This window comes from Colossoma macropomum, unplaced genomic scaffold (assembly GCF_904425465.1).
Source record: "Colossoma macropomum unplaced genomic scaffold, Colossoma_macropomum, whole genome shotgun sequence".
NCBI classification, from domain to species: Eukaryota; Metazoa; Chordata; class Actinopteri; order Characiformes; family Serrasalmidae; genus Colossoma; species Colossoma macropomum.
The window spans coordinates 40,847,022-40,866,581 of NW_023494802.1; the positions used below are offsets into that span (position 1 = coordinate 40,847,022).

Genomic DNA, 19,560 nt, shown 5'->3' on the forward strand with positions numbered 1-19,560 from the left:
TAACACACCTAGCATAACATAACCACACCTGTAACACACCTAGCCTAACATAACCACACCTATTACACACTTAACCTAACATAACCACACCTGTAACACACATAACCAAACATAACCACACCTGTAACACACCTAGCCTAACATAACCACACCTGTAACACACCTAGCCTAACATAACCACACCTGTAACACACCGAACCTAACATAACCACACCTGTAACACACCTAGCCTAACATAACCACACCTGTAACACACGTAACCAAACATAACCACACCTGTAACACACCTAGCCTAACATAACCACACCTGTAACACACCTAACCTAACATCATGACACCTGTAGCACACCTAACCTAACATAACCACACCTGCAGTCGTGCGAGAGCCACTGATAGTTCACACCGTGTGAGCGTAAAACAGAAATCCCATCAGAACTTTAACATTTCCTGGGTTTAATGTCATGAGGGCTGAGTATCCAGCTGTTCCAGTAGATCCAGTTCATGTCGCTCACTGTCGTTCGTTCTGTGGACTGTAAGTTAATATGTACAGGATTGAGGCTTCTTTCACATGAACACTACAGCAGATGACCCACTCTGCTCTGAGCAGAGGCCTCTCTGTGCTCTGACCGACTGGAGGAGCTGCAAACACAAACAGCCAGCAGTCATCATCACAGCTGGATCACAGAAATGAAACTTCACTCTGTACCTCTGTTGTTCTACAAATGCAGGCAGAACGTTTCCTAATCAGATCAGTGAAGGAAACTGACCAAGAAATAATAAATCATGTGTGAAGTTATAATACAGCAGACTCAGAGAACGACCGCTGTTCTCTGATCCACCTTCTTCTCTTCCATTCTTCTGTGCTCTCGTTATTCTGCTGCATCCTGTTCTATTCTATTCTATTCTATAGAGTTATATTATTAGTCCTGTAGAAGATGGTCATTAACTTACTGCGAGTCAGTGAAACTTCTGGTATTCAGTCTATTCTATTCTATTCTGTTCTATTCTATTCTGTTCTGTTCTGTTCTATTCTATTCTATTCTATATGAACAGTTATATTACTCCTTCAGATCACATTGTTTTGTTCCTCTCAGTGAATCACTGTGAACACGGCTATTCTATTCTATTCTGTTTTATTCTATTCTGTTCTATTCTATTCTATCCTGTTCTATTCTATTCTGTTCTATTCTATTCTATTCTATTCTATATGAACAGTTATATTACTCCTTCAGATCACATTGTTTTGTTCCTCTCAGTGAATCACTCTGAACACTTCTATTCTATTGTATTCTATTCTGTTCTATTCTATTCTATCCTGTTCTATTCTATTCTATTCTGTTCTATTCTATTCTATCCTGTTCTATTCTATTCTATCCTGTTCTATTCTATTCTATTCTATATGAACAGTTATATTACTCCTTCAGATCACATTGTTTTGTTCCTCTCAGTGAATCACTCTGAACACTTCTATTCTACTCTATTCTATTCTATCCTGTTCTATTCTATCCTGTTCTATTCTATTCTATATGAACAGTTATATTACTCCTTCAGATCACATTGTTTTGTTCCTCTTAGTGAGTCACTGCGCGCTCCGTTCCAGCGCAGCACGCCTCGTTGAACTGCGCCGCTCCTGCGCACTCTCCTGCGCAGTGCTGACTCCCACTAACGCGCAGCGGTCAGGTCTGTGTTCGGCTGTCGCTCGGACTCTCCGGCTAACAAACAGCAGAATCGCCCGAAAATGAGCAGAACCTCGTCCGGCGGCAGAGGAGAGAGAGCGGCTCTGTGCTGAAAAGACGGGCGAGATTCGGGCTTTTTCTCTCAGGTGAGCGGCTGACCTGTTTGTTGTGGCCGGGCTGTTAGCCGGGCTGCTAGCCGCGGGCAGGCTAACTCACCCAGCTAGCGCTAACTAACGGCGCACGAACCCACCGATCCGGCCCTGCGGTGATGAACGAGCGGCTCATCCTCGGCTTCGGGCGCTAAAGAGGCGCCCTGTCTCCACAGAGTCCGGCCGGGCCGCCCGTGTTTTGTTTGGGGTGTGTCGAAGGGCCGCAGCTGGGCTGGCGTTAGCATTAGCAGCTAGCTAAGGCCTCGGCTTAACCTTACACAGCTGTGTTTGTGCGACGCTGAAACGCTTCTTGCTCGAATTGTTCCGTTCCACCTTAAATGGTGCAGCAGTTACAGGCGCCAGAATGTAACTGCTGCACCATTTAAGGTGGAACGGAAAAATTGGAACAAGAAGCAGGCGAATAAGGAGAAACCGACTCGGTGTGTTTGTTAGCTTTAGCCTCCAGTGTTTATATAAAGACAGCAGACGCTCAGGAGGAGAGTGAAGGGTTAAAAACACATTATACTTCATTTTTTAACTCATTTTATCGTTTCTAAAGCGCTCGAGTCGCCGTTTCTCATTAAAATGTTACACCTTATTTCTTATTTGGCTGTAGTGTCGTTGTTAGGCTGTGTCTGTTGTGTTTGGAAGGCTTTGTTTGATTGTTTTGCCGTTTTATGGTCATCTATGCCGCCAGCTGTCACCTAATTTTAGCCTCGCTCCTGTCAAACTGTAAGATTATACAGAGGAAATTAATACCTGAGACAGTTTTAAAGCAGAACTCCACCGATTTTTTTGTAAATTCCTGCCTAATTAAATGGCTAAGATGTAAACAGAGTCATCCAGAGTGGTTTAGTGTGAAATGCTCCGGCTTAGAGAAACCTAGAGTCAGAATTGTTTACAGTGGTGGTGATAGGAACCAGACGTCCACCTCTAAAAGCTCCCTGGCATATTGTTTTATCAGAATATCAAAATTTGATCTTCTTATTGCAATACATTCATGGCGAAGGGATACATGTAAGGTGTTGGAAGGCAAAATAGTCCCCACAGAAAACGTATTATGTCAGATTTGCCACTATTTTACCATCAACAACATTCCCTATAAAACTCAGAAGACTCGTGTAGGTTCACTGGTGGTTCTGGATAGTAAATAAAATGTCTATATTTGTGTTGTAGTCATGGTGACCCCTGGTTCCTGTCACCACCACTGTAAAGAAATCTGGACCATTTCACACGAAACCACTCTGAATCTCTCTGTTTACATCTCAAACACTGAATTAGGCAGAAATTTAGTAAAATGGGTGGAGTTCCCCTTTAATCTTGTGCAGTCACAGTGCACATTGTGTGTTAGGTGCTCATCACAGTTACCAGATCCTTTCTAAAATAAAGCTAATCGCTCTTTGTCCTGGATTATCTTTGGCTTTTCGCCTTTTGCCTTTTTTAGGTCAAAATGTTAGAGGAGGACAGCATGAGGCTGTTGTGTAACGTCGAGCAGAGACAATGAACAAAGACACAAACAGCTCCTGTTTACGCACTACTTTAGAGGAACTGGGCTAAAGGAGTCGTGTCTCTCGGAGCCTTTCAGTGTTGCCTGTTTATGCCTAGTCGTTTTTAACGTTTTTACAGACTCTAAAATGTTGTATTACTTTAATATTAGCACACATTGTGAGGTGAGCTGTAACAATACAGGTTACTGTACTGGTGTGATGAATAGTGGTATGTGTCATTGTTTGTAATGAAAATAAAGCGCCCTGAATTAATGCTGGACAGCCTATAATCTTTACGGGTGTTTGTTCAACACCATAATACTGATTTTTAAAACTAAGCTTTCTATCCATTATTAACTGTCTGTTGCGTAAAACTGGAGGGCCTTTGGTTTTTAAAGCTACACTATGTAAGATTTTATGTTAAAACTGAAAAAAGGCCTTATTACACAATAAAAAAACACTAAAATATAAAGAGGGCGTGCTGCTGCGAGTCGCCCTGTAAGACCTTAAATAATCATTTCAAAGTCAGACGTGTTGATTCAGGCTTTTCTGTATGATCTCAGAATCAGCATTACACTGATGAATATATGATGACAATAGTAGATAATTCACTCAGATCCGTCTTCACCAAGTTTTGACTGAGTTCTCTCTGAATTTTCTTCCAATTATCAGAGTCGCCCCCTCGGGGAAGGAGACCAAAACACAATCTACGTTACACAGTTTTCTTCCACGTTTGGTGCAATTACACATTTCCACCAGAGGGGTCTCCAAATCCCTAAAACTTACGTAGTGTAATTTTACACTGTCTAAAATGACATACTGTAGTTTAGGACCTGACATTTCACTGCAGTTGGCCATTTGATTGGTTCTTTAGATTGTTTTAATAAACTAGTTTTAAAACGTATAAAGAAATTAAAATTGGTAAGTCTCTTTTCTGGAAATTTGGGAGCTAATTTATAAAAATGTGCTTGAATTTCATTTTGAATTATTCCATATTGGTGCTTTTACTAATGCCATGTAATTGTGGTGTCATTGTAAAAGAAGAAAATGGAACCAAAGTCTAATCCAGACAAGCTATGCCAGACGTTTAAGCAGTAATACCAGTAAACCTTCATTAAAAATCTAAATATTGCAATATATCGTAACACCATGATATAAATCTGCATCCGTCATGCATGACATTCACCCGTGTTTATGCTGTCCTTACAGAATGGCTAGCTGTGGTGAGGTCGATCACTCCGTGGACGCGCTGGCTTCGGGTAAGAAGGTGGGTGGGGACTCTGTGACGGGCAGCAGTGGAAGCCCCTCCCCTTCCTCCCCTGCTCTTCCTGTCCTGGAGTGCGCCATCTGCCTGCAGAGCTGCGTCCACCCGGTGCGCCTGCCCTGCCGCCACGTCTTCTGCTTCCTGTGCGTGAAGGGCGCATCCTGGCACAGCAAGCGTTGCGCCCTCTGCAGGCAGGAGGTGCCCGAGGACTTCCTGGAACGGCCCACACTGCTGTCGCCCGAGGAGCTGAAGGCCTCTGCCTCGGGCAGCCGTGGGACGGGGGCCGGAGACCACGCGTGGTACTACGAGGGGCGCAACGGCTGGTGGCAGTATGACGAGCGCACCAGCCGCGAGCTGGAGGACGCCTACAACAAGGGCAAGAAGAGCGCCGAGATGCTCATCGCTGGTTTCTTGTACGTGGCCGACTTGGAGAACATGGTGCAGTACCGGAGGAACGAGCACGGCCGCCGTAGGAGGATGAAGAGAGACGTGGTGGACATCCCTAAGAAAGGGGTGGCTGGACTGAGACTGGATCCTGAGCCTGGACCTGCACCTGGAGCTGGTGCAGCAAGTGGATCTGGATCCGGAACTGGAGCACCAGCAGGGTCACCAAACGCAGGTGTGCCGGCAAGTGGGGATTCATTGGGCAGTATGGACGGAGGTGTTCCAGAGAGGGAAAGTTCAGCAGATGGCGCAGATACAGTGGCCAGTGGGGGGCGCCCTCAGGTGGGATTCGCTCCCCCTCCTGTCCGGCCGCCCACCATATTGGGGGGTCACCCTAGCAGCCCTGCGGCCTCTGCGCCCCTGTCGCTTGTTCAGGCGCTCGCTCAGCTCAATATAGGCCACACTGGTCCTGAGGAGGAGGAGGACGAGGACGGCGATGAAGATGATTCGGCCGCTCCCGACGCTTCGGGATACGAATCAGAGTCGGGCACAAGCGAGGATGATGACGATGACGTCGAACGCGGCGGTGAGGAAGGTGTTGGCGAGCGGGCGGAAGGGGCTCAGGGCAGGCACAGACTGCAGCAGTTGGACAGACTGCCCCCTGGTGGCGGAGCTGGTGGTCACGGCAGCGTCCGCTCACGCAGCCCTGATGGTCAGTGTACGGTGACGGAAGTGTGACCCACTACACCAACCCACCCCCCACCTGCCGCTGTACTGTTGCCATGGAAACGCGCTCGCTGCCCGATCGCCCACCTGCCTGCCTCAACAGTCGGGGTACTGCTAACGAAATCTCTGAAAAAGCAAAAAATTTAGACGAATTAATCACATTTAAGAAGTTTGGATTCGTGGTGACGCAGCCTAGAATGGGGTGAAGATGGGGACTGGGGATAGTTTCGGTGTTAAGCGGGTGAGTTTGAGTAATGCAGACTTTGTGGGAGTCTCTTATATATCGAAAGCCGGTTAGAAGGCTGTGAGTGTTTCACAAAGCAGTTAGCTGGATAACTTAAAGAGGAATTCTGTCAATTTTTTTCTTTTATGCATTGAGATGTAAACAACATCATTCACAGTGGTTTGATGTGATCATGACAGTGTTTTTTTTGGAGACTATTCTGCTGTGGTACGTCCTGCATGTACCTCTCCGCTGTGAACCAATTGAAAAAAAAAAATACATTTTAGACCAAAATCTTCTCAAAACTGTCATTAAACAATGTCTCAGACATCAGGCAGTCTATTCTCATGTAATAACTTTCTGTGAGGGAGCTTTTAGAAGCGTTATTCACACTTAGCAGCCATCTACATATTACATCAGAAACGGCAATCATCGGGGTCCAAGCACTCTATTTCTGGCGCCAGTAAAACCCAATGATGGGCAAAGGGGTCTCTATTTAAAATCTCAAAAGATGTCTGCCAGATTTCGTACGCATTGAGATTTTGGTGTGGTGAGCATTAAAAAGTCATGAAAATAAGCTGAATGAATGAACTAAATAATTCCAAGAATTTGCACCAGTATTTTAGTCTCCGGGTGCATCAGATTTTTATGTTGAAATCACTACAGTGTTCTCCTAAGAATGATCCCACCGGACCCACTACAAGGTTTTTCATTTCCGAATTTGCGATCTTCCAAAATCTTCTCAAAACTGTCGTTAAACAATATCTCAGTCATCAGGCACTGAATTCATAACCATTTCATGTAATAACTTGCTGTGAGGGAGCTTGTAGAGGCGTTAAAAGTCTGGATCTTTAGACGTCTGGTTTCTGTCGTCACGTCTGCAACTCGCTGAGTTTCTCTAGAACTTAGCGTTTCACATCAGACCACTCGGAATGACTTTGCTTACATCTCCCCTATTTAATGACTCAGATATTTTTGAAAAATTGATAGAATTTCCTTAAAGCCCAAAGTCAGTACTGCCCAATAAGAGGAGAGGTACACTCAACAAAAAGGTGCCCAAATTGTTCTCATCTTGGACTTAGGAAGTCTTTGTTACAGAACTTTTATGTTACGTGGAGGTTCTTTAAACTATGGTTCTTCAGCTCATTTTCAGAGATGGTTCTCTAAAGAATCAAGGATCTTTAAAGCACTGGTTTCAAACTGGTCCATGGGGATGTTTTTGCTCTAGCCATAATGTGAGCAAAAATGTGGATCATATGGGTTTCCCTGAGGTTCGGTTTGAGAACCACTGCTTTAAGGAACCCAGAAAGGATCATGGCTCCAAAGAACCCCTTTAGGCACACTGGTCTTTGAGTGCAAATGAATGTTGCTATTAGACAAGCCTGACTTTGGGCTCTACTGAGAAGTCCCGCTTTGAGGAATGCCCCCACCAGGTCTGCTAGGAGTTTGCATTACTCACACCCACCCTTTGGTTTTCCTTCTTTCTTTTTCCTTTCTCTGTCATTCTCTTTGTCTCTCTAACAGGGCTGTGCTCCATAGTTCTGGCATCAGAGCATCAGTAGGAGCCCTTCAGCCAGCTGACATTTTCTGCTCATAGTGTTTTCATGACGTGAGGTTTAGCGTCTCGACTCGTGAGCGAGCGAGAAAGTATGTGAGTGCTTTTCTTCTTTGGCCTGGTCGATCTGCGTCTCATCTCAGCGCGTGAGCCTGTTTCATGACTTTTACATGTGTTGCTGTGAGTGAGGCTTTTTTTGAAGGAAGTGACCCCAGGCTGAAGTGCTGTGAACTCTGGGAAGTGGAGTTTTATTTGAGATTTTACTTGTAGATGTAGTTTTCTGTTCTTGGTGTCCAGTTTTGAAGTTTTCAAATTTTAAATCAGTTATTTTTGGGTCAAGATCTCATGTCCATTTGTTCAGATTCTTTGTCGTCAGCAGAACAACAAGAAAAAGAAATAATAACTATATAACTTCTTTTTGGTGTACTTTGTTTTATTGTGTTGTTTTTTTTTGTTACTAAGTTTATCAGATTAATAAAGTGTTGTCTATTATTTGTCTCAAGTGAAATAGTCTTATTGTTTTCCATACATGCTAACAAAATGCTGCATTTTGAATGATATGCCATTGCACTTGAATGGCGAGTGGTGAAGATGAATTTTTCACATTTGTTCGGGTTTCTTTCTTGAATAGTTTTCGAACGGCAGGCAAAAAGGCTTAATATGTGTAAATTATCATCATTCACAACCAAGACCATCAGTCTCGTAACGTCACTTACCATCTACAAACTACATCATAAACGGCAATCATGGGGGTCCAAGCATGAGCACTATTTCCGGAGACAGTAGAACCCAATGATGGGCAAAGTGGCCTCTATTTGAAATAGATCTTGAGTTTTAAAAGATGTCTGCCAGATTTCACACACATTGAGATTTTGGTGTGGTAAACTTGTACAACATAAGCACAGTTGTTGAAATAGATCATTCCAAGAAATTGCTCCTGTATTTTAGTCTCAGTGCATCAGAATTTTAGATTGAAATCACTACAGTGTTTTCCTATGAACGATCCCACCGGTCCCGCTACAGGGTTTTTCGTTTCTGAACCTGTGATCTGTCTCATGAGTTTTCATGTTTTTCAGGGGATGTGCAGATCACTTAAAAATAAAGGGTTCTTTGTGTGATGCCATAGAGGAACCATTTTTGGTCCCCTAAAGAACCAGTGGATGGTTCTTTAGAGCAGGGCTCCCCATACGGCCCATGTTTTTCCTCCATTCTTATCGTTTCTGTCCAAAGAAAAATCTCTAAAAAAATGCTAACTTTACAGGAGAGAACAAAATGCTCTTTACTTTAATGAAAGTCAGTGTGAAGAGATTTTATTCCAACACTGCAAAAAATCTATTCTTTCCCATATCTATTATTTCCCATTTTGAGATGGTTGTGCACTTATAAGATTATCTAGCTTATTTATAGACATTATTTACTTGTTGTAGGTAATTTTATTAAGTGAATATCTCACTATACTAGCACATTTCTTTAAACAAGCAAAATTATCTGCCAGTGTAATGAGAGAATTTTGATTAATAAAATTGCTAGATGTCTAGAAAAACAGTCTTAAATTGAGCTTACAACAATCTCAACAGGAGAAACTTTAGATTTATTGACTATATTTAGAATGATTATACTCGACAAGATACCATTTTTTGCAGTGAAGTCATTTTGGAGCATTTCTTTTGGTCCATTCATCATGAAATTTTCACTCGATGTAAAGAACAGCCACCATGTTCAACTGTTGCAGAAAACTAAAAATCAACGAAAATGGAGATACAGGTTTTTCTCTGGACAGCAACTTATGTGTTGGTTTGGCCCTGAGGACCAGGTAGGGAACCACTACTTAAGAGAACCCTTTTTTGTAAGTGAGATGTGTGTGTGAAGAACTTCAGTATAGTTTAAAGGTTCTTGGAACAACCCTTACATTGGCATTGAACCTTGAGGCTTCTGTGACCTCAGACATCTCTTTTTGAAACTTTGGGCCCCATTTACCAAAATCTTCCCAAGTTTTTTCTTAAGTGTGTTCGTGAGAAAGGTGCTAAGAAAAAGTCTGCGTCAGATTCATGACATGTTCTTCAACCACAGAACTGTTCTAACCTTTGTGCTCTCGAGTGTGTGTAGATTGCCTAATGCCTAATAACAAAACACTGGTGAATGTCAGAATCTTCGTGAAAATTGCGTAAGTGGGTTTTTAAAGCAAGAAATTTCTTCTTAAGTACAGTTGGTGAATGAGGCCCACTGTTCTTTTAGGATTCGAAAGGGGTTCTTCTAAGACATCATTTCGATCCTGCGTGTCAGCACATCCTCAAAGCTCATTTCGATGCTCTGTTTGTTGCTTCATAATGAAGCTTCTCTTTGAGAACAACTTTGCCGTGATCTCCAGAATGAGAGCTGGGGTAAAAGATTGGTTTCCAACAGATCAGAATCGCACATGCTGACTGTAGCTTAACCCATTCGTTCTGGAACTAATCAGAATGTGTTTCAGATGTCCTAGAAGAGCGTCGAGAAAGTGAGCCGCTCCAGATTGCATTGTTGAGAAAATGCAAGGAAATGGAATCATGGTGGATTAGCATCTTATCCAGGCTCCGGCGCCACCGGGGATTTTCTAACAGACGTTATTATTATGTGTGATTTATGTGGATGTGGAAGTGTGGAGCTTTGCACCGAGCAGCTCTGCTGAATGTGGTTCAAATCAAATAACCGTTGATACGTTTCTGCGGATTCCGAAAGTTTAACAGAACTGAAGAATAAGCCGTAATGGTGTTATGGTTTGTTTCCTGACTGAGCAAATTTTCCTACAAGAAGGGAAAAGTGAAGTGCAAATGCCTGTCGAGGATATAAAGGCCTGAAACCAGCCTCGTTCAGGAAATTCAAATGGAGGTGTGGGGCACAGCCTCACATTCTGTTTTTAAATAATAATTTTTAATGAAAACATCAACTTTCCTTCCAGCACTTTGTGTTTATGAGCCATTCAGCCAAAAGTGGGAGTGCAAACATTGCAACATACCAAATAGGTGGAGATAACTGTGACCGATTGAAGGACCAGCTGAAACCGTGGCTAAAAAGTTTGGTAAACTGATGCAAACACAAAACAGTAGTGTTGTTGGTACCGGATGAGCGACATAAATACATGATAATAAACAAGTGAAAGTGGCTGAAAACTGACACATTTTTGACCATAAAGTAGAAGAGCCGTTATTAGCATGATGAAATAGAAATATATTTTATTTACATGGCAGCTAAAGTATGTGTTTGATTGTGTTCATAAAAATGTCCAAAAATGAATGTTGAATTTATACAGGGGGGTATTGAGTTCTCTGATTGTCTATTTATTTGGGGGTCTTAGTTGTAACAGTGTGTTAAACTAACCCCTCCGTGTGGAGGCTGCACTTCAGCCTGGCTGGCTGTTACTGTGAGTTGTTTACATGTTTTAAAACAGTGCTATATTACCACCAAGAGGGAGATTAAAATGATGAATGCTTATAACTCATTAACATTGAAAAAAAAAAAAATTTTGGTACAAAAACATCTTCAGTGTGAATCTAGAGAAATGTCCATCCAGTTGCTGTTAAAGTTTGCCAGTGGTGTTGCTATGGGAACATGAGAACCCTACTAAAAAGCATGTATTTGAACCTGTTTAACTACATAACACCTCCATATTAGATTTTACCCTGTGTTAGTTTGTGACCCACCCTAACCTATATAATTATAATTTAATTATTAAATTAAATAATACTTATTTAATTTAGTAATAAGTATATTTATCAAGAGAGCCACAGTGTTTAAAAATTGGGGAAGGCTTGACTGCAACATCTACTGAACATCAGAGTTAAATACTGGTGTCACAGTCGAGTTTTCCCCAGTTTGTCCTCCAAAAGGGAACTAAACACTGGTGCTTTTAAAAAGATCTACAGAAGAATGACTAAAAACATTTGAATACTATTCAGAATTTCCCTTCACCATTAGGAGGCGCTCTCCGTCACTCTTCACCTTCAGTGTTTCCCAGTCCAGCTCCTACAGTCCCTCCTGCACTGCCCCTTTCATTTCATTCAGAGAGCTTATTAATAAGCTGTTGAGATGAATGGGGTGTGTTGGAGCCAGGAGCTCCGTTAGGCTCTTATGGGCCTCAGTCCAAAAGAAAACTGCCTTCAATTAATAATGAAAAATGCAGTGTAATTAGCTCTGAGCCAAGAGCTCTAATGTAGGCAAATGGTATGTGTATTATTTTGTTGCTACCCATGGGTCATGGGGTAAAATTGAAGAAGTAGCCAGGGTTCAAATTGTGGTGGAGGCCTTGGGGGGGTCTCCTGGTGGAGGGTCTGACTATGAGGTGCTGTTTTTACAGTAGAGTTTTGTGGTTTATTCATCTCAGGTGGTTCACAATTATTGTTAGGCCAGACTTTTAATATCAGTATGAACGTATATTATTTTTACAGTCTTAAATGATCTTACAGCCTTTTTAGCAGTTTTATGACTCTCTCCTAGTGTAAACAAAAGAAGCTTTTAGGCCCAGTAGCCTTCCTTTGTTCTGTCAGTTAATTAAAATATTGTATTGAAAAAAGCTGGTTTAGTCAGCAGGCAGGTTTGGTGGCCCCCATAAGGCCATACAAATGGGTAAAATTCCAGTTATTTTTGGGTAGTTGTGCAAAAACGTGTCATCACGTGATGTGATAGGCTAGTGTTAATGTTACTACTGCATGTACTAAAACAGCCTAAAAGGAAACTTCTGGACCAACAGAAACATACAAAGCCAAAACCATGGGCATTAATATGAAGTTGCCCCCTTTTGCGGCTATATTTGGGGGCAGTCTTGGGCTGGAGGTTAGGGAACCAGCCCTGGATCGAACTGGAGGGTCATCGGTTCGATCCCCTGAGCCAAACTGAAGTGCCCTTGAGCAAGGCACCTAAGCCCCAGCTGCTCCCCGGGCGCTATGGATAGGGCTGCCCACCGCTCCGGGCAAGTGTGCTCACTGCCCCCTAGTGTGTGTCCTTTTCTAGTGTGTGTGCTTTTTTTTCACTATGTGGTGTTTCACTGCACGGGTGGGTTAAATGCAGAGGCGAGATTTCCCCATTGTGGGACTAATAAGGGTCACTTAATCTAACAGCCTCCACTCTTCTGCAGTGGATTTTGGAGAGTGTCCATTCTGTCAAAAGAGCATTTGTGAGGTCAGAATGATGGACAAGAAGGTCTGGCTTGCAATTGACGTTCCAGTTCATCCCAAAGGTGTTCAGTGGGGTTGAGGTCAGGGCTCTGTGCGGGCCACTGGATGCTTTGTGCACAGGGTCGCAGTCATGCTGGAACAGGGAAGGCTCTAAAATGGCCACTAAAGGGGCCATTTTAAATAATCTCAACAAATCTGTGGGCCAGAGAAAACTGTTTTTATTTCATTTTCAATTAATGTTGTGCTGTAAAACCTGAACTGGCCATTGTTTATTCAAAATACGCAAAAACTTCAGCAGTAAAATACAGACACTTGTCGTAGACCTTGAAATTTTCCATGAATACTTGAAATATTCAAAATTCAAATGTCCCCAGGAGCTCAGACCTTTAAACCTACCTATTTGCTTTAACTAGACATCTTTTCTTTGCTGCAAGTTCATCAATGCCTGGGCTCAGTTTCAAACATTAGGTGTTTATATTGGTTGGATTGGAGCTGAAATGCAGCTGGTGCGTTTGGTGATATGACTGGTGTGGAACTGCGTAGAACTGTGTAGAATTGAGGTGTAACCACTGTCCCATAGACTGTTGTTGGGGTAGGAGAGTTGGAGTAAATTACGTTGCAGTGCATGCTGGGGACTGTAGTGCAGCTGTTGTGAAACGGGCTAACGTTAATAGAAAATTATAATACTTTTGCGGGCTGTGGGCCTGATCTGGCCTTGTGTTTGACACATGGGGTCTAAACAGTCCGTGAATGAAAACGTTGTCCTTTAAAAGCCGGTGTTGAATGAAAATCCACTCCTTCAGCCAATGTGTGGAGAATTAGGAAAGAGCGAGCCGGTGGAGTGACGGGTGCAGCTGTGAACTGCTTACAGAGTGAGTGGATTAATCTCCGGCTCAGGTCCCTCAGCACGGCCGTGTTTATTGCTTTTCCTGCTCCAGTACTCCAGATTCATCTGGCCGGCTAATGACTGAATTAAACCAGGTGCGCTAGTGCAGGACAAGAGCTCAGCCACTGAGGCGAGCGAGCACAGATTGAGAGCCTTGGACTAAACAGTGTTGAGCTGCTGGAGTTTGACGTGTGCGGAGTGTGTAGAGCCGCATTGAGGGTTACTGAGCCTGGAACAGCTGCTTCGGTCTCATTGTAGAGCGAGAGTTTGACACAATAATTAAACGTTTCCCTTCCTTACCGCAAATGTAGGTGATCAGCCGTGTGCTTCTTTACTTTAGCACTGGAGCTACAAGGCTAATGTAGCTAAGAAGTAAAGAAACCTTATCCTCCACCAGTTAGCATCATGCTAACTGCATGCCTAGGTCATCACACACTCATGCCTGGGGACGAATTGTTAAACTTTCGGTGCTGGATTGGTGCCTAAAACCCAACCCAAATTCATAGGCCATGTTCAAGAGCACAGTTCGGTGTACTTGATGCACTGAATGGATTCCATGAAACCATTTCAGACACTTTGTTTAGAGACAGGAACTCGTTTCCCTCTGTCCTCAGGAGAAGAGCGATGGCTTGTCTGCCAACAGGATTTGGCACAAGTTCAGTTGCCTGGCATTTGTCTCAGCCTCAGATGCTCCGCTTCCGAGTGGCTGAACACAGATTTGACCTTAAACTGTCAGGATTTTGTCAGTTGCATTCTGATTGGCTGTCCTAATGTCTGTATACACACTACAGCATTTTTATCATTTAGATCAGAAATGTTTTGTTTTTCCAGCTAAATTCTAGTCAGCACCAGCTACCTGCGCTGGACTGTGATGAAAAATGAGGCTTCAGTGGCTGTGATTGGTCAATTTGCATGTCAGTCAAACATGTAAGCAGACTTGTTTACATGATAATGTGATGTTTACAACACAAAAAATGGTGGTCTATACACTGAGCAGGCATAACATTAAGTCCACCTCCTTGTTTCTACGCTCATTGTTCATTTTATCAGCTCCACTTACTATATAGGTGCACTTTGTAGTTCTACAGTTACAGACTGTAGTCCATCTGTTTCTCTGATACTTGTTACCCTGTTCTTCAGGGGTCAGGACCCCCATGGACCCTCACAGAGCAGGTACTATTTGGGTGGTGGGTCATTCTCAGCACTGCAGTAACACTGACGTGGTGGTGGTGTGTTAGTGTGTGTTGCGCTGGTGCGAGTGGATCAGACACAGTAGTGCTGCTGGAGTTTTTAAACACTGTGTCCACTCACTGTCCACTCTATTAGACACTCCTACCTTGTCGGTCCACCTTGTAGATGTAGAGTCAGAGACGATAGCTCATCTGCTGCTGCACAGTTTGTGTTGGTCATCCTCTAGTCCTTCATCAGTGGTCACAGGACGCTGCCCACAGGATGCTGTTGACTGGATATTTTTAGTTGGTGGACTATTTTCAGTCCAGCAGTGACACTGAGGTGTTTAAAAACTCCAGCAGCACTGCTGTGTCTGATCCACTCAGACCAGCGCAACACACACTAACACACCACCACCACGTCAGTGTTACTGCAGTGCTGAGAATGATCCACCACCCAAATAGTACCTGCTCTGTGAGGGTCCATGGGGGTCCTGACCACTAAAGAACAGGGTAAAAGGAGGCTAACAAAGTATCGGAGAAACAGATGGACTACAGTCTGTAACTGTAGAACTACAAAGTGCACCTATATAGTAAGTGGAGCTGATAAAATGGACGAGCGTAGAAACAAGGAGGTCATAATGTTATGCCTGACCTGTGTATGTCATATGTGCATTACTGTCCATAATAAAGTCCACTTTGGGGTTTTTGGGGTTACGTTTCAGCCATGCTAACTTTGTCACACCCGTAAGCTAATGAAGTTAGCTTCCGCCTTTAGACGTCTGTGTTCCCCCACGTTTAGCCCAAAATTCCCCCCGGTTGTGTCACTGCGAGACTGTCAAACAGTGTCCGAAACCACATAAGCAAGTCTATTAGAGATTACTGAACAACTCCACGTGTGTTGAGGCAAGAGTGGTGATTTGGATGCTAACTGGTGGGATATTAGCTTCCATTAGCTACATTAGCCTCGTAGTTCGAGTGCTAAAACTAAAGAAGCAAACTTCAGACCCCAGACCTGTCTTAGCTGATTGACTAGATTTGAGAGAAACTGTGTAAATATGATTTTTTTACCACACCAACGTAGTAAAGATATGTTTAATGATCCTGTTCCTTTCAGTGTTTATGGTTGCCTCTAACAGGCCTTTAGCGTGTGCTGTTGTGCTAAAAGAGAAGTGTTTTTGGTGCTTTTCGTCTCATTTTGGTCCTATTTTTCCACTATAACGTGGTGCTGTATCAACCCAGACACTAATTCCGTTTATTAAAGCTTTATTTATAAAGTTTATTCCTCAGAAGTGATAAAGTTGGCGTCTCCTCAGGAGAGAAGGAGCTATTAAAGAAGTTCGCAGGCAGTTTTCAGTAATCAGTGTTACTGAGACTGAGCGCGTATGAATTTAGATTATATTATTGATTACTGCTCTGGTTGGGCTGTCAGGAAATATGTCTAGAAATCAATGCGCAGTGAGATGTGTTTTAGAAAAATCATCTCCTCAGCCCCCTGTAGAGACCACTGCGTAACTCTGGACAGTGGGAAACGAGGCTGGGGTCATTTCTGTGCTGTTACGTGACTGAAATGAATGACCTGTCTAATATATCCTCTCAGCAGGGTCTGAAGGCGGCTCAGTGGTGCAGTGAATGGTGGGGAAATGTAGGGTAGTGTGACACAGTGACCAGTAATGCATCTGAATTAAATGACCAGAGTGACCAGCAAAATGCCTGAAATAATCAGTAAAATGTCTGAAATGACCAGTACGATCAAGAAAGTGTCTAAAATGACCAGTATGATCAAGAAAGTGTCTAAAATGACCAGTAAAGTGTCTGAAATTACCAGTGACCAGACTGACCATTAGGACATTAGACCCTTAGGTGAAATGTGTAAAATGGCCAGTATGTCCAGCAAAGTGCCTGGAATGATCAGGTGACCAGACTGACCAGTAAAGTGTCTGAAATGACCAGTGACCAGACTGACCATTAGGCCATTAGGTGAAATGCCTAAATGACCACTATGCCCAGCAAAGTCCTTGAAATTTTCAGTAAATGTCTGAAATGACCAGAATGGTCAGTAAAGGGTCTGACATGAACAGTGACCAGACTGACCATTAGGCCATTAGACCATTAGATGTAATGCATAAAATGTCCAGTATGTCCAGGAAAATGCCTGGAATGATCAGTAAAATGTCTGAAATGACCAGTTTGACCAAGAAAGAGTCTGAAATGACCAGTGACCAGACTGACCATTAGGACCATTAGGTGAAATGCCAAAAATGACCAGTATGTCCAGCAAAGTCCCTGAAACGTTCAGTAAGATGTCTAAAATGACCAGACTGGCCAGTAAAGGGTCCGAAATGATCAGCGTGACTGAAGACCAGGATGAGGGCAACCAAAATATTGCCAATTATTTATATTTGCAGTGTCTGGAATGAACAATGAACAGAACATTTAGCAAAGTGTCTCAAATGACCAGTGTGAGAAGTAAAACCTGGAATGAGTGCCTGGTTTGACCAATAAAGTGTCTGACATGACCAGTGATCAGAATGACCAGCAAAAGGAAAATGCAGGTTAACATTGTAGAGACCATCACCAGTAAAGTGTCTTTGATGGCTGCTATGATCAGAAAATTGCCTTAAATGAGCAGAATGTCCAGTAAAGTGTCTGAAGTGTCTGAGATGAGCAGAATGTCCAGTAAAGTGTCTGAGATGCATTATTAATTGCTGATCTGGTCAGCAGTGAGGCTGCTGAGCTGGACAGTATGAGGTACTGAGTCTGTACAGGGCTGATAGTGCTCAGTCAGATGTGCTGGAGGTCCATTCGCATGTAGATCTACAGCAGTGCTGAATGTGGAACACGTCTCTAATGACCTCACAAGCTCTGCTCTTAATAAGGTCTGTGAAGAAACCAGCAGCAGCAAAGACTCTGAGTCTGAGTATCACAGCTGAACTTAAACTGAAGTCAGATCAAAAAGCGCCACAGAAGCGTTGCTCACTGCCACTGAAGCAAACTGATACAGTGTCACAGTGATGAGTGTTTCAGTTTTCAGGCTGTAAATGGGGCCTTTTTAAAGCTGCAGTTGGGAGAGTTTTCAAACTCATAAAAAGTCCAATAGACGGCAAACAATACAAAAATATTTGCAGAAAAAAAAGATCTTCATCTAAATAATAAAAAAAGAAGACAGCCTCATTTAACAAACCACTCAGACACTGTTTTACATTTTCATATCTTTATTGCAAAATTGGTTTAACCAGATGTATCAAACTCGATTATCTGTGGACTAGCTGTCCGGTGGTCTTTTCCAAGGGGGGGGCTGGGTATATATCTACCTGACTGCACTGTACCAGCTGTAAAGTTTGGTGGAGGAGGGATTATGATATGGGGCTGTTTTTCAGGGGTTGGTCTAGAACCCTTAGTTCCAGTGAAGGGAAATCTTAATGCTTCAACAGACCAAGACATTTTGGACAATTCTATTCTTCCAACTTTGTGTGAACAGTTTGGGGAAGAACCTTTCCTGTTCCAGCATGACTGAGCCCCAGTGCACAAAGCAGCTCCATAAAGGCCTGACTGGGTAGGTTTGGTGTGGAAGAACTTGACTGGCCCTCACAGAGCCTGAAAGCCAGGCCATCTCATCCAACATCAGTGTCTGACCTCTCAAATGCTCTTCTGGATGAATGGGCAGAAATTCCCACAGACAAACTCTCAACATCTTGTAGGAAGCTTCCCAGAAGAGTGGAAGCTGTTAGAGCTGCAAAGGGGGACCAACTCCATATTAATGCCTATGGATTTAGAATGGGACGTCATAAAAGCTCCTGTACGAGTAATGTGTAGGTGTCCCTATACTTCTGTGCATATAGTGTGTATATATATATATATATATAGTAAATGCCACTCTAATCCAGCATAAACAATAGTGACAGTGAGTCGGGCTGATCTCAGCGGGACGAGATGGATCTGGTGCCGGTCAGCAGAGCGAGGGGAGACGGCTGCATTTCTGTGGCCAGATCATTTCACTCCTCTAAACCCACTCACCCCTGCGTCTCTCTCTCCTTCTCCCTCTCGTTCTGTCTCAGCAGTGCCCTGACTCGCTCCTCTAATGGACCGTCTCAATGGAATGACCACTGGAACGTCTGTGTTGATGTTATTCGACTTTCTAAATCATTAATCAAACCTGGTTGTCGTGTCCTGTTGTTGTTTTTATAACCATGCAACAAGACTTATTTATGAACGAGTCTTCTTTTATTCAGCTCACCCACATGGTGTGTACTCTTCATTCTGCGCTACACAACACTGTCTGTCACGTGATGCGCAGATCACATAAATGACGTATATCACATCCTTCCTGTTAAGCATTTTCTTACACAACAAAAAAAGTAACAATCTGTTGCATCTCTCAATATTTACACAAAGAAAATAAAACTTAACAAAACATTTTTTCTCTTTCAAGTTCACATTTTAACAGTTTGTGACTTCTTTAACTTTGCATTATATGCATATTTTACTGTTTTCTTTCTTACTATTTACATCTGTTCTATAAGTCTTTGAGGAGCTTTAATGGTTCTACCAGATCTCCTGACTTCAACTTGTTCCTCTGTTTGCTCCTTACTTTCAGTTACAGGTTTCTCAAGTTCTTTGCTGTTGTTGTCACTTGAGTTTGTGTCCTCAATTCTATTCTCTTCTCTTTCATGCACTTCTAGTAAATGTCTACGGTTTCTCCTGTATGTTACTCCTTCTTGAGTTTGTACCACATAGGACCTTGGCGCTACACTTCTCATTACATGAGCTTCTAAACTCCAATGTTTTCCATCATGTAGCCTAACTCTATCATGTGGCTTTAGTTCCTTCAGCTCTTTTGATCCTCTGTCATAGTATCTTTTCTGTACTTGTTTGGCTTTGCGTTTGTCCACTA

The 19,560-nt window shown here is 43.0% G+C and overlaps 1 protein-coding gene across 1 annotated transcript; it reads left to right on the forward strand.

Annotated features, from left to right (window-relative positions):
* Positions 1–1,645: 1,645 nt before the first annotated feature.
* Positions 1,646–7,966, forward strand: rnf146 (ring finger protein 146). The gene is made up of 2 exons (XM_036591421.1): positions 1,646–1,822; positions 4,522–7,966. The coding sequence occupies exon 2, from the start codon at positions 4,523–4,525 to the stop codon at positions 5,696–5,698; it is 1,176 nt and encodes a 391-aa protein (XP_036447314.1). The 5' UTR covers positions 1,646–1,822; position 4,522; the 3' UTR covers positions 5,699–7,966.
* The last annotated feature ends 11,594 nt before the right edge of the window (positions 7,967–19,560 follow it).

Bases quoted from the DNA above. Each gene is read 5' to 3' on its own strand.
- rnf146 (XM_036591421.1), top strand. From the start codon at position 4,523: ATGGCTAGCTGTGGTGAGGTCGATCACTCCGTGGACGCGCTGGCTTCG.